The sequence below is a fragment of the Rhineura floridana genome, chromosome 14, assembly GCF_030035675.1.
Source record: "Rhineura floridana isolate rRhiFlo1 chromosome 14, rRhiFlo1.hap2, whole genome shotgun sequence".
Taxonomy (NCBI): domain Eukaryota; kingdom Metazoa; phylum Chordata; class Lepidosauria; order Squamata; family Rhineuridae; genus Rhineura; species Rhineura floridana.
Window position 1 is genome coordinate 31,107,138 of NC_084493.1, and position 13,574 is coordinate 31,120,711.

At 42.7% G+C, this 13,574-nt stretch overlaps 1 protein-coding gene across 1 annotated transcript in view; it reads left to right on the forward strand.

Annotated features, from left to right (window-relative positions):
- CHRFAM7A (CHRNA7 (exons 5-10) and FAM7A (exons A-E) fusion) overlaps window positions 1–13,574 on the forward strand; it is a 162,740-nt gene that overhangs the window by 74,549 nt on the left and 74,617 nt on the right. Inside the window, exon 3 of the mRNA XM_061594988.1 lies at window positions 6,266–6,310. Coding sequence (XP_061450972.1) covers window positions 6,266–6,310 — 45 coding nt within the window. The remainder of the gene's footprint in view (window positions 1–6,265; window positions 6,311–13,574) is intronic.

Below are 13,574 nucleotides of genomic sequence, written 5' to 3' on the forward strand. Positions count from 1 at the left end.
CTAGTGACAGTTCTGGTTTAATTTGTTCTAACACCCAATTATTTGTCTTTTTTGCAGTCCATGGTATGCACAAAGCTCTCCTCCAACACCACATTTCAAATGAGTTTTTTCTCTTATCCGCTTTTTTCACTGTCCAACTTTCACATCCATACACAGAGATCGGGAATACCATGGTCTGAATGATCCTGACTTTAGGGTTCAGTGATACTTCTTTGCATTTGAGGACCTTTTCTAGTTCTCTCAGAGCTGCCCTCCCCAGTCCTAGTCGCCTTCTGATTTCTTGACTATTGTCTTAATTTTGGTTAATGACTGTGCCGAGGTATTGATAATCCTTGACAAGTTCAATGTCCTCATTGTCAAGTTTAAAGTTACATAACTCTTCTGTTGTCATTACTTTAGTCTTTTTGACATTCAGCTGCAGTCCTGCTTTTGTGCTTTCCTCTTTAACCTTCATCAGCATTCGTTTCAAATCATTACTGGTTTCTGCTAGTAGTATGGTGTCGTCTGCATATCTTAAATTATTGATATTTCTCCCTCCAATTTTCACACCTCCTTCAGCAGGTCAGCAGGATAAGGGGAAATAAAAGATCTACACCCTCCCAGTTATATAGACCACTGTTCTTTAACTTGGGTCCCCAGATGATGTTGGACTACAACTCCCACCAACCCCAGTCAGCTTAGCTAATGACCAAGGATGTTGGCAGTTGAGGTCCAACAACAACTGGGGACCCAAGACTGAGGAACAGTGATGTAGACAATACTGAGTTACATGGACCAATAGTCTAACTCTGTGTAAGACAGCTTCCTATGTTCTTAGGGTCTTCCTTCAGCAGGTGTGGTTGCCAGGTTGTAACCAGAGATTTTCCCTTACCCTGTCTTGACAGTGAGTGGGAATCAGTGAAGTAAGATAAAGATCTGAGGTGTGGGGGACTCAGCCATAAACAGCTAGTCAGTGGAACAGATAAGGTCAGGTTGAGTCAGAGGACTTCAGACAACAGCAAAGAATTGGGTCAGAGTAGGGGTGTACAGTAGTATAGTTCTTTGGGGTCACAGGGAGTCATAGACCCTTTACTTTTTTGGGAGCAGGGTCCCAGCCAGGTCCCTATGTATGAGCCGATCGACATGAAACAGGAGTATATTAGCCACTTTGTCCTTTTGTGCTGGTTGGAGCCTATCAGAGTGAAACTTCTCAGTAGCTAACACATAATCTCCCCTTTCATGCAGATTGGCTCCTAGGGACATCTGTTGTAGTGGACTGTGGAGAGCAAGGGAGATGAGGAAAAGTGGGGAAACGGTGTGGCTGTGAGGGTGTGTGGTGTGACTATTATGAAGGGACCCTGCACTTCTGAGTTTGTCACTACGCTACTGGGGATGTATGGATCAGTCTATCTATGGTCCATGTCCATTTTGCATGTGTTCATTCATAAGAACATAAGAGCTCTATTTAATCAGGCCAAAAGCCCATTTAGTCCAACACTGTTGTCACAGTAGCCAATTGGATGCTTATGGGAAGCCCACAAGCAGCATCTGGTGCAACAGTGATCTTTCCACTTGCAGTTCTCAGGAACTGGTATATTGTTGGACTACCACTCCTATCATCCCTGACAATTGGCAGGCTGGCTGGAGCTGATGGGAGTTGGAGTCCAACAACATTTGTGGGGCCACAAGTCTCCCACCCATGCTTTAAATATAAGCCCCAGGACTTTGAATTGGACTCAGAATCGAATAGACAGGCAATGTAAATCGGAACAGCTTTTGCTGTGGAGTCCAGTAGGCAGGTAGACCTTCAAGGCTTAACAATAGATTTATGGCCTTAGAGAACAGGGTTTCATTACTTCGTGTTTTTTTTAATAGGCAGTTGCTTGACTGATGCATTACACAAATGTTTGTAAGGCTTGAAAGTAATAACATTGCCATTAGCATTGATGAGGTATTGCTCTGTATCACTGCAGTAACAAGCAACACCTTTATGAAGCCATTATTAACCAAGCCTCCAAGGAAACAGAACACTGATAATGACTAATGGATTGCTTGCCTCAGCCATCAATGGGGAGCCTTGGTGATGAAGCCAGTCTATTTCCACCAAGGTTCTTAAATAACCATTTGGCTGAAAGACATTGTTTACTAATGATAGACTGACTGTGGATGCAGTTCCTATTAACTTTTGTACACACAACATCCACCCAAGGGTACACCTGAGCCATAGATGCCAAGTTGACCTACAAACCCAAATCCAGAGGCTCATTTGCCTGGTCCATTGTGCATATGGAGCTTCTGTGTCTGTTTTCATTTTTAATGGAGGTGGAGGCTCCAGGTATACAAATGTATACATGGGCAGATGCTGGAGTGTAGAAGAGCATATGGAAGCCTTTGCAGGTGCAGATGGGTCAGTAGTTGTCCTATTTTTTGCCACCAGTACTGTGTAACTTGGATCCCCTATGTTAAAGAGGATTTCTGCAGCCAGGCAAAGAGCAAGTTTGTGGTAAATGTTCTGAAGCAGCAGCAAAGGAACTGTCCAACCAATTAAGAACAGAACTGGGAGCTGACCACAAGGTTATGTTGCATCAGCAGCAGCCAGGAAGCAAATAATGGGACATGCATTGGCTTTGTCATCCCACTTCTTCCTGGAGCAAAAGTTGGATCCTGATCCAGATGACACTTCAAGTTCATGGTTCCTTCTCCTTAGTGAAACATATGGCTCTTGTGCAGAGCTTGGAAGTAACTAGTTACAAGTAACAAATTACTTGTAATTCATTACTTTTTTGAGTAATGAGTGGGTAATTCCTTTACATTTTGATTGTAATAGAACTAGGAGTAATTTTACTACTTTTGTGGAGTAATTGTAACGTTTCCAGAATTACTTTTGGGCATTACTTGGGGGGGGGAGCAGGGGAAGTCTTCTGCTCCTCTGATTTGTGGATGAAAATCATGTGCCTCAAACTGGGTTTCTGTGCAGTGTCTCTCTTTCCTCATGCTCTGTGGATGGGTAGGAGGCAATGAGGGAGGAGGTGGAGAGTGAGATGGGGTGGAGTGGAGAAAACAATTATTTTAAAAAGAGATAGTGGTGGTGAAGAATGGAGTGGAGGGGAAAAGGATCCGGAGGTCAAGAACATGGATAAAGGAGGAGAAAGAAGGAGGCAGCAGCAGAATGGAGATAAAGAACTGTGGAGGTGAAAGATGACTGTGTGTGTGTGTGTGTTTGTTTGTATGTGTGTGTGAGTGAGTGAGTGAGTGAGTGAGTGAGTGAGAGAGAGAGAGAGAGAGAGAGAGAATACTGTGTTTGCACTTGGCACACAAAGTGGCCTCCACCACCCTCTCTGGCTACTGTGCTGCATTTGCAGTGTTTTAACTTTTTTGCATCTCAGGGGAAAATGTTTGCTTGAGTGAGTGTCCCTTAGTTGGTGGCAGGGCAGGGTCTGGGAGGTGGTTAAGTGAGAGAGACTATGCTGGCTGGCTGAGTGGGGGGGTTGCACTTGGTTTGACATGCAAAGATCTGAGTAGTGGCCTCAGCCTCCCTCCCCACCACCCTTACCAGCGGAGAGACCACCATTGCTATCTTATGAATAAAAAGAATTATTCTACTACCTCTGTATGTGTGTGTTTATTTTTAATGTTGTTTTAGGCTACTTAGATGTGCAGCAGCCAAGGCCAGTACCTTGTAGGTGGTTTTTTTAAAGTAACTGAAATGTAATTGTAGCGATTACTTTGGAGGAAAAGTAATCAGTTACTTTCACAGCAATTGTAATTGTAACGGTAATTACTACTCCCTCTTTGCTCCCTGTGGTGATTCTGGAGGGTCATGGTGTGTGTGTGTGTGTGTAGTATAATGTGACTGCAGATTTCCTGAGTGAGGTGATCTCGGGAACTGGAACAACACCTCCAGAAAAAAAAGTTACAACATTGGGGGCTATCTAGTTTAGAAGAGATGTGAATGGCGGCGGGCATACTAGAGGTGCATGAAATTATGTATGGAATGGAGGAAGTTGGTAGGGAGAATCTCTTTTCCCTCTCTCATAATACTAGAATCTATACTCATCCAATGATGCTGAAGGGTGAGAGATTCAGGACATCCAAAAAGCAATGCTTCTTTTCAGTGCTTAGTTAAACTAGGGAATTCACTACCACAAGATGTAGTGACGTTCATCACTTTTAGATAGCTTTAAAGCAGGATTGAACAAATTCATGGAGGAACATAAGTCTATCAATGGCTACTAGCCATGATGCCTTTATATTGTCTTCTGCATCAGAGGCAGTATGTCTTGAATAATACCCATTGCTGGAGAACCCAAGTGAGGGAGAGCTACTGCATTCATGTCCTGTTTGTAGGCTTCACAAAGGCATCTGGTTAGGTACTGTGAGGTCAGAACGCTGGATGGGCTCTTCTTGGGTCTTATGGGTTTTTGTCAGGGTGTCTTGCCTTCAATTGATCTCCATGTGTGCTGGGGCTGGTGATAGGGAATTCCTCTGATGATGACTTATTTGGCTCTGGTTCTAGTTCTGGGTTAGTCCTGATAAGTAAGTGGTGAGGCTAAGATTGAACCAAAAGTTGTCCCATATGATGATTTTTTAGCCTGGAAAGGGTGACATCAACGTATCTTTCAGCCTGTTTTTCACGACAAGGGACACCCACCTTTTAAATTAGGAATGCTTGAAGATTTTGATCTTTGTGAATTCTGCTTTGAACCAACTTGATCCACAGCTTCTGGACTAATGTGTAAATTTGTACTTAGTTATCCACTCGTTCTTGACTTCTTGAATGATTCAATGCAGTTCATGCCTCCAAAAGAAATGTATATTTTAAAAAATGTGTATTTTGAGGGGGAAAATTGAAATACATATTTAAATAAATGTTTAAATGCGAAATGTGCCTTTTTAATAATCACATTCATGCAGAAATGTGTTGGAATGGATCTATGAGTGAATGCACGTGGAAGTGATATGGATCAGAAATAGACTCATTTATCCATCTTTATTTCTATAAATGCTAAGTGTACATCTGCCAGGGGTGTGTGTCCAGTACATACAGCAGCGTTAGATGACATGGTGGGTGAGCATCACCATTTCATGTCTTGTGTTCACTGAATATGTGCAAATATCCCTAATTTATCCTGGATTGTGTGGATTCAATTGCTGGGGAGCTAATGTTTGGAATATCAGAAAGCAGCCTAGGGCACGGGCAGCCAACATGATCCTCTGTAGAGGCTGTTGGACTCCAACTCACAAAAGCCTTAGCCAACATGGTTAATGGTCAAGGGTGATGGGAACTGCAGTCCAGGAACTTCTCGAGAGCACCATGCTGGCTGCTTCTAGTCTATGAGTTCAGCTGATAACTGCTTTAGAGGGGTGAGTGGGCAGAAGGCAGATTGGAATCTTGGGGTGATTTGCAGTGGATCAGCAAGAGTTTTCTGACTCCCAAATTTCTTAACAGCAAAAGAACCTTTCCCACCATAATTAGGATGCTGAAATGTAGAAAGCTACCCAAGAATTGACATTTTTGTGTCAAAGGACTGTGAGCTCAGTTAAGTTCAGGTGCTGCAAAACAAAGTCCTAGGTTCAGAATATGCACAGAATAGCCTTTAATTCTAATAGTGTGCTTTTTTTGTACCTGACTCCAATGTTGGCTTGTCCATTATGACAAATGGGGCACTGCCCCACCAACATCAGCCTCCATTTGCCTGCTTTCCTACTTAACAACTAGCCCAAGGGGTGGCTCTGGTTGTGAGCTTCTACCTCTTTAGTCTCAGTGTTGCCATAGGAAACCATGAGATATAGAGTCAGACCAATGGTTCATCGTCCTCAGTGTCGCCATTGTAGGACTAGCAGGGAGAAGGATGGGAACAAAACTAGAATTAGTTGCCTCTGTCTGTCTCCCTATCTTCTGCCCCACCAGTTCCAATGGCACCAGCCATGACTGCCTGACTCTCATAGATCTTGGGGTTCTAGTAAAGAACAAAGTGGATCTGACCAGCCTGAAGTCTACCCATCCCTAGAATCTAGATGAGCTGTCACGGGGCATACAGTCTGATGCATTGGATCATCTGGACTGTTCATATTCATATTCACCAGTAGCCTATTTCTGAAATAGGTTAATGCAAGGTAAAATAAAGAAACTATATGCATTTCAAGTAGACTCCTTTGATTTTGAGTGTGAAGTTACGTAAAAGTCATAGGTGAGAGAAGATCTTTCATTAACTCTTCATTTCAGGTACTTTTTTTAAAAAAAACCCCAATGTTGATTTGTTCCTTTCTTTTCCTTTCTTGGCAGGATGAAAAGAATCAAGTTTTAACCACCAACATTTGGCTGCACATGGTGAGTATTAAAGCTCAGAAGTTTACTTGGAGAGGTATTAGAATCGTAGGAAGCTGCCGTATGCTAAATCAGACTTATTGGTCTATCCAGCTCAGTATGGTCTACTGAGTGGCAGAGGCTCTCTAGGATTTCAGGCAGGGGACATTCCCAGCCCTACATGGAGATGCCACTGGGGATTGACCTGAGACCTTTTGCAGGCAAAACCGATGCTCTACCACTGAACTACAACTTTCCCTGTTTAAATAAATGTGCATTACATCATGGAAAATGAAGCCATAGGAACATAGGAAACCATCATATACAGAGCCAGACCAATGGTCCATCTACCCAGTTTTGTCTACACTGACTGGCAGTGGCTATCCAGGTTTTCAGACAGGAGAGTCTTTTCCCAGCTCTACCTGTAGGTGCCAAGGACTGAAACTAGGGCCTTCTGTATGCAAAGTAGATGATCTACAGTAAAAACAACCTGTGGTGCCTCAAAAACTAACAGAGTGTGGCAAACCCAGTCGTTGCCTGTTGTGAATGGTTTAGTGAATGCATTCTGTTAATAAAAATTGACTCATTTCCATTGTAAAATGCCCATCAGATACTGTTAAATATTAATTGCTGCTGCACGCCAGCTGTCAAATGCAGTTAGAGATGCTGAGTATGTCACTATATCATCTGTCAGATCTTGTCAAATACTGACGACTGCTGTAGACCAGCTGTCAAATATTGCCTAAACATGACTACTAGAAGTGAGTGTTTAAAAAACCGTGTTGATTTTTAGTCCATGCCAGCTGCTAGCTACTTCCATCAACACCAAACTAATAGTGGCCGATGGTCAAGGATAATGGGAGTTGTCCTCCAACAACCTCTGGAGGCCTACTGATTTCTCAGCCGTGCCTTAGGGCTGTAAAAACAGCTTGACTATAATTTTATCTATCCAGACTTAGGGTTGAACACAATATTTGAGAGCACTTGCAATAAAAACACAAAATGCAAAGCAATCACCACAGAGGCAGACAAGAGGCAGAATTAAAATGATCATTGCCTAATTTTGAAGTACTCTTCTTATTCAGAATCTAATAAAGATTGTGCCTGGGGCAGTAAGGTGTCTAAAATTGACTAGATGAACTGGTGTGGTCTTGCAGAAGTTCATGGAGTGTGTAGGCAGGAGATTAGGGGGAGAGTGGAGTCCACTTGCTAGCCTCCCTCCCTCCATTGCATCCTCATTGGCCTGACCTCACAACTCTCCATACATTGGAATGTGGAGGTTTGAAGTAGAGACCCTACTCAACAGGGGAAGGTTACCTGTATGATCTGGGATTTGAAGTAGTCTACCCAGCTCCAGACCTTCCCAACCAATGTGTGGAAGGTGGCAGGGCTGGTCCATCAGGGACATGACTGAGGGGTCAGGGCCAATAAGTGTAGTCTGACTCTACTGCTCATGTGATTGGAATTTGATTTCTTCTTGTGCAAACAATGAAATGTTCTCCCCCTCTCTTCCTCTTGTGCACCCCTTAAATCTCTTCTAGGAGTCCCCCAAACCCTTTGGAGCAGATCTGGGGAAGGAGAGGGGGGAAGTCCCATTGCACAAGCAGAGCTGTGGTTGTCTGGGGTTACAGGGCGTCAGAGACCCCTTACTTCTTTGGGAGCAGGCTCTCAGGCAGGTTCCTATATATGAGCTAGTCATCTTGAAAGGGGACTGTGTTAGCCACTGAGAAGAATTTTTGTCCTTTCATGCTGATTGAAGCCAATCAGAGTGAAAGGAGGTGAGTTAGTCACTGAGAAGGCTATTCTCAATAGCTAACACACAGCCTCCCCTTTCATGCTGATTGACTCCTAGAGACATCTGTTGTAGAGGAGTGTGGAGACCAAGGGAGGGGAAGTGGGAAAAGTGGGGGGGCTGTGACGGGACATGGTGTGACCATCATGAAGGGACCCTGCACTTCTGAATTTGCCACTATACTACTGTGCACAAGTGGAAATCCATGTACTGGTAGGGCACAGTAACTGAATATAGCCTCTTATTCTCACAGTGGTGGTATGTGTTCTGGTCTGTGTGGATTCTTAGCTTAGAATATCTCACCCCATATGTCTTGTTGCAGATATACTCAACTAGGCATATAGAGGGAGAGTCCTACTGCTCTCTATAACTTAGTAGGTGGTGACAGCAGGGATTGTGCAGAACATTAAAGGAAGGAGCAGAGTGACTGACCTGGCCAAAGCCTTGCAGGAGACCTCGGGAACATCCACAGCCACACTAGCTAGTGAAAGTGACAAGCCAGTGAAAGGAAAGTACACTGTACATCAAAGTACACTGTAGCAGTGGCTCAAGTCATGGTGGGGAGGCACAGAACAGGCCTCCTGAGACCTGCATCATTGCTGCCTGCTTGAATGGGGCTGGAGTAGGGCACAAACAAGGTTGCAATAGCACAGTTCCACCAGCAAGGCCATCATATTGGTCCTACTGGTGCAACCGCAGAAATCCAACCTTATAGTTGTTTTGCTCCATCCAGGTAAGCAGCAGAAAGGCCATTGTTGGGAGGACAGCTCTGCCCTGCCACTTGCTGCTACTGGTAGGCTGTGAGCAGACAAGCCAGGAACTGCACACCTTGGTTTGAACTAGCCAGCCAATTCTCCATGTGAACCTGCCTGTGACTGAAGATCTGTTTCAGAGGCCCTGCCCATTGCCCAGTTACCATAAGAGATATGGCAGCTAGATTTGAAGGATGGTGTCTTTTTGATGGTGCCCTCAACCTTATGGAAAGTCCTCCCTGGGCAGGCCCACCATGCTCCTTCTCTTCTAACATGTAGGCCAACACAAATAACACATAGGTAGGCTTTAACATGTTAATGTTGGATGCACTAAATGTGCTATAATCTGAACTATTTGAGTTTGTAAATGCATAGTATGTTATTATTATTATTATTATTAATTCACGATCCCGCCTAAAGTATCCATTTTTATAAACATTAACTGCATGGCAAAATTTGGATGTGCAAGTTTTCATGGATGTCTGTTTCAGTCTTTATATTGTTTTAGAAAGTGTGAATTTGATACATTTGGCTTTAACTGTGAACCAAATCGAATGTCTCCCCCGTTGCTAGGTATAAGTCTCTCCTTGTGCCATCCCACCATGCCCTAGGAATGTCCCTTTCTAGGGACCTACAGCAGAGTCAGTTCTGCTGGCTTACATTCTACAGATTGAGCCCTGGCTGAGCCAACAGAGTCCTGGCTCTGCCAGATTTAGAGAGTTACGCCAGAACAGCCAAAGACCCACCTATTCCAAACTCACTCATTCCTGTATTTCTTGGGTAGGGATGGAAAGATCTGTCAATTTCGGTTCCCTCAATTTCTAATTTTTCCAATCTTAAATTCAGTTCTCCACATTTTTGCTGCAATTTGTGATTAAAAAAAAAAATCCTCATGAAAATTCCCCAGCATTTTAGGCACTAATGTGCACATTTTTGCAAGCAATTTCTTGTCATATAATGCATTTTATGTTGTTTTCATGCATATTTATGCATATTTTCCCTTAACATCTGCATTTTTGTACATGCTGTTTGGTTGGCAGACAACGTTGCACAATTTGAATGAGTTCTAATTTTGAAAGATAGCTGTGTTTTGGTTCTCATATTGTTTCGGAAAGTGCAAATTTGATAGATTCAGCTTCAAATGCAAACTGAATCAAATTTCTCACCCATCCCTAATCTTGGGTTTGGATTCTGTTGTAACTTGGCGTTGCTCTACTGTAGTACTTAAATGTAGCTTAGATTATGCTTTAGGCTGCAATCCTAAACGCACCTGTTAAGGAGGAAGCCTCACTGAACACAGTGTGACATACTTTTTGTTTATAATCTACCTTTCCTTCAAGAAGCTCAAAGTGGTATACATGGCCACCCTACATATTATCCTCACAACAAGGATTGATGTCCATATGTGATGTTAATACTTCAGTGCTAATTTTGTTCTTATGATACAATTTTAACCACTTTGGACATTGTTCTCTTAGGTACATCTGTTCAATAAAGAAAATAAATTATCTAATATAGAAAAAATAACAATGTGACAGTAACTATTGCAATAAACCTTGCGCCCTTATTTTAACTAATTTTTGTCTGAAAGGGTGCAAAGAGAATTCAGATGCAGACAGATACTGTCTCCCAATCCTTGATCCAATTGCCACTCAATCCAGATGGTTTCACTTTCAGAATGAAGATTTATCCTGAAGGTGTTATTTACGGATTTACGTATTTATGTATTTACGGATGTGATCTGTTGCCATTCTTTTGAACACTAATCTTAACTTGTCAGCTGCATTCACAACTGATATCTCCTCTTCAAAAACAAAAAAAACTAACAACCCTGAGAGGGGATGTTAATTCCATTTGTCATAAGTGAAGATGTTGGCACTGTGGCCAGAGCTTCTGAAACATATTAAGTGTTGAAGGTCCCCAAAATTGCAGTAAATGTAAGGACTGGTGTTCAGTTCTTTAAAAATAAAAAGGTCTACACAATGGATTAATTAAGGAAGTTGATTTTCATGATTATTTATCACACACATTGGCTCTGATCCAGAATTCTCCACGAGTAAGTGCTACATATGCTCCTATTTTTTCTTTTTGATTTCACATTCTCTCTATAAATCTGCCAAAATCCTGTTTTAAGCTTTCCTGAGCTTAGACCGCTGATGCACACATGGAACTCCCTTGTTGGTGTGGGTTTCATGGGGAGCAGGTGGAGTGAGACGGGCTTGGAATCAAGCCTCATGCCTCCTCACTCTGTACCACTGGTTCCTGTTCCTCTGTCTCCGTGTTGCATTCCTGCTGGCAATCTGTATGGCCAATTTATTTCCTGGGACAGCTGCTCCTTCCTGGATTAGTCACAATGGTGATTCCACCACCGAATCAGGGATCATGTTGTTAGTAGGGAGGTTGGAGCATTTGGATGGAAATGGAAACAAGAGCAAAAATTGCCAGTGTTTGCTTATTCATCCTATGTCTGGAACAGAAATCAATCCAGTGAATACAATCGGTATTTGCTGTTGTTGCTATTTTCAGTCCACAAATGACTGAAATGAGCCCTGGGCTCCTACTGGGAGGAAGGGCGGGATATAAATCAAATGAATGAATGAATGAATGAATGAATGGATGGATAGATAGATATAGATAGATAGATAGATAGATAGATAGATAGATAGATAGATAGATAGATAGATAGATAGATAGATAGATAGATAGATAGATAGATAGATAGATAGATAGATAGATAGATAGATAGATATGTAACATTTCATTTCCCCCTATCGGGACTGTGTTTCCTTCACACAGAAATGAACAGGGTGGAATAATGAAATGACAACATCATTGTATAATTTATATAATTAGTTATGTAAAGTATGTAAGTTACATAATGTCACCACAGTGGACAGCGAGACAAATCATGTAATTTTTGGAGGAAGATGAACTGCAGTGGAATGGAAACAATGCTGCATGCAATGAATACAGGGTGGAAAGAAAAACGATTCCATCTTACACCCTAGTGGTGAGTGGGATGAGATCACAACATGAGATAGGAAATCAAATTTGGCTATATGATAGCATACCTGAGGGTGAGAGAGGGCAAATGAGGGCAAAGTAATCTTATATAAAAAAAAATTCACATGGAGCCAAAAATTGCCAAAAAGTGGGAAACAGTTTTAGCAATCCCAGGGGAAAAAAAGAGAAAAGTAACAGTGAGTACAGTTTGTTCCTACCATAACAACAATTGACGTTTAAGAAGGCTGTCTTTTATTATTGTTACATTTAAAAAAGAAGATACGGAAAACAATTCATCTGCTTGCAAAGGTGGTCCTTGAACAACCCAGGCAGTTTAATTAAGGACACAATTATTGGTATTATCAGCACTGGGAAAGACAATAGCAAATTGCTGGGAATCCTGACTTAAGTCTACCTCCAGCAATTGACATCTGTAGAGCTAAAGGGCACAGTGGAGCACCACTTTGATCATTTAATGGTTTGACAGTGTTGTAAATAGCATGCCGAGTTGCAAAAGAATAGCTCAGTACAAATTAAAGGAGAAAAATGTAACACAGAGTTGAGCTGATGGTCAGGCAGGAGCCAGACAAGAGGTCAGTCTTCCAGATAATGAGGATTTCATACAATGGGCAGAGCAAAACAATCATTCTGGGGAAATGTGTGACTTTCTGAAGGTAAAACTAATGATTGAAATTATAGGAAAGAACCTGCCTGAGTTGTTCTCTGCTTAACATTGTGCAGAAGCTGCTGGGTTAGCGTAAATCAATAGGCGCTCTTCAGCCCACTGTGCTTCTCTGTCCACCTCACTTGAGGTTGCCAGCTGACGAGGCTGCAATGAAAATAAACAGAATGTGAAGGTGCAACAACCTTGGAAAGGTTTAGGGCAGGGTTGGGGAGCCTTAGGTTCAGGGGCCATATGCAGCCCTCCAGACCTCTCTATCTGGCCCTCAGGACTCTCCACAGGCCATGCCCCTCCCTGTCCCTGCTGTACACCTTGTTCAAATGCTCTTGCCTGAATGGAACATGCCCTTAAACTGTGATAAGGCCTCGTGCTTGCCTGGACAGAGAAGTCTGTCTGTAGAAACCTCTGACTTCTGCATAGAATCATAGAACCGTACAGTCGGGCCAATAAGGCCATCTAGTCCAACCCCGTGCTCAGTGCAGGAATCCAATTTGAAACATCCCTGTTCAGCTGCTTCTTGAATGCCTCCAGTGTTGCCCACCACCTCCCTTGGTCATTGGCTCCATTGTCATACTGCTCCAACAGTTAGGAACAGTCCTCATGTTCATCCAAAGATCTTATATGTATTGATGGGCAGGTGGGTTTAACATATATGAAGGAAGCATCCCTCCACTGCCTTGGGCATGTAAACAGCCACTGTCAAAGACTTGTTCCCCTGGGGTCCCTTGTCCTTAGTTCTCTTTGCTTCTGAGAACAGTCTCACTCCTTTGGGCCGCTGTTTCCCAGGCAAACTTTCCCTCTTTTAGGAGTAATTACTTCCGTAGTAACTGCCACCACCCTTCTGGCTAGGTTTCTTTCTCTGAGGGAAGGGACCTCAGAGTCCAATGTGAATTCCAAGGGATTAACCCTCATTAACTAACAGTAACAGTAGCGTTCAGCAGTCAAAGGACTAGATTTAGAACCCTCAGTTCCAATCCAATACACAACACTTATAAAGAGAATTTATTCAAATGTAAATGAGTTGGTATTTACAAAAGAGAGCAGCGGTTTGTTTCCTTA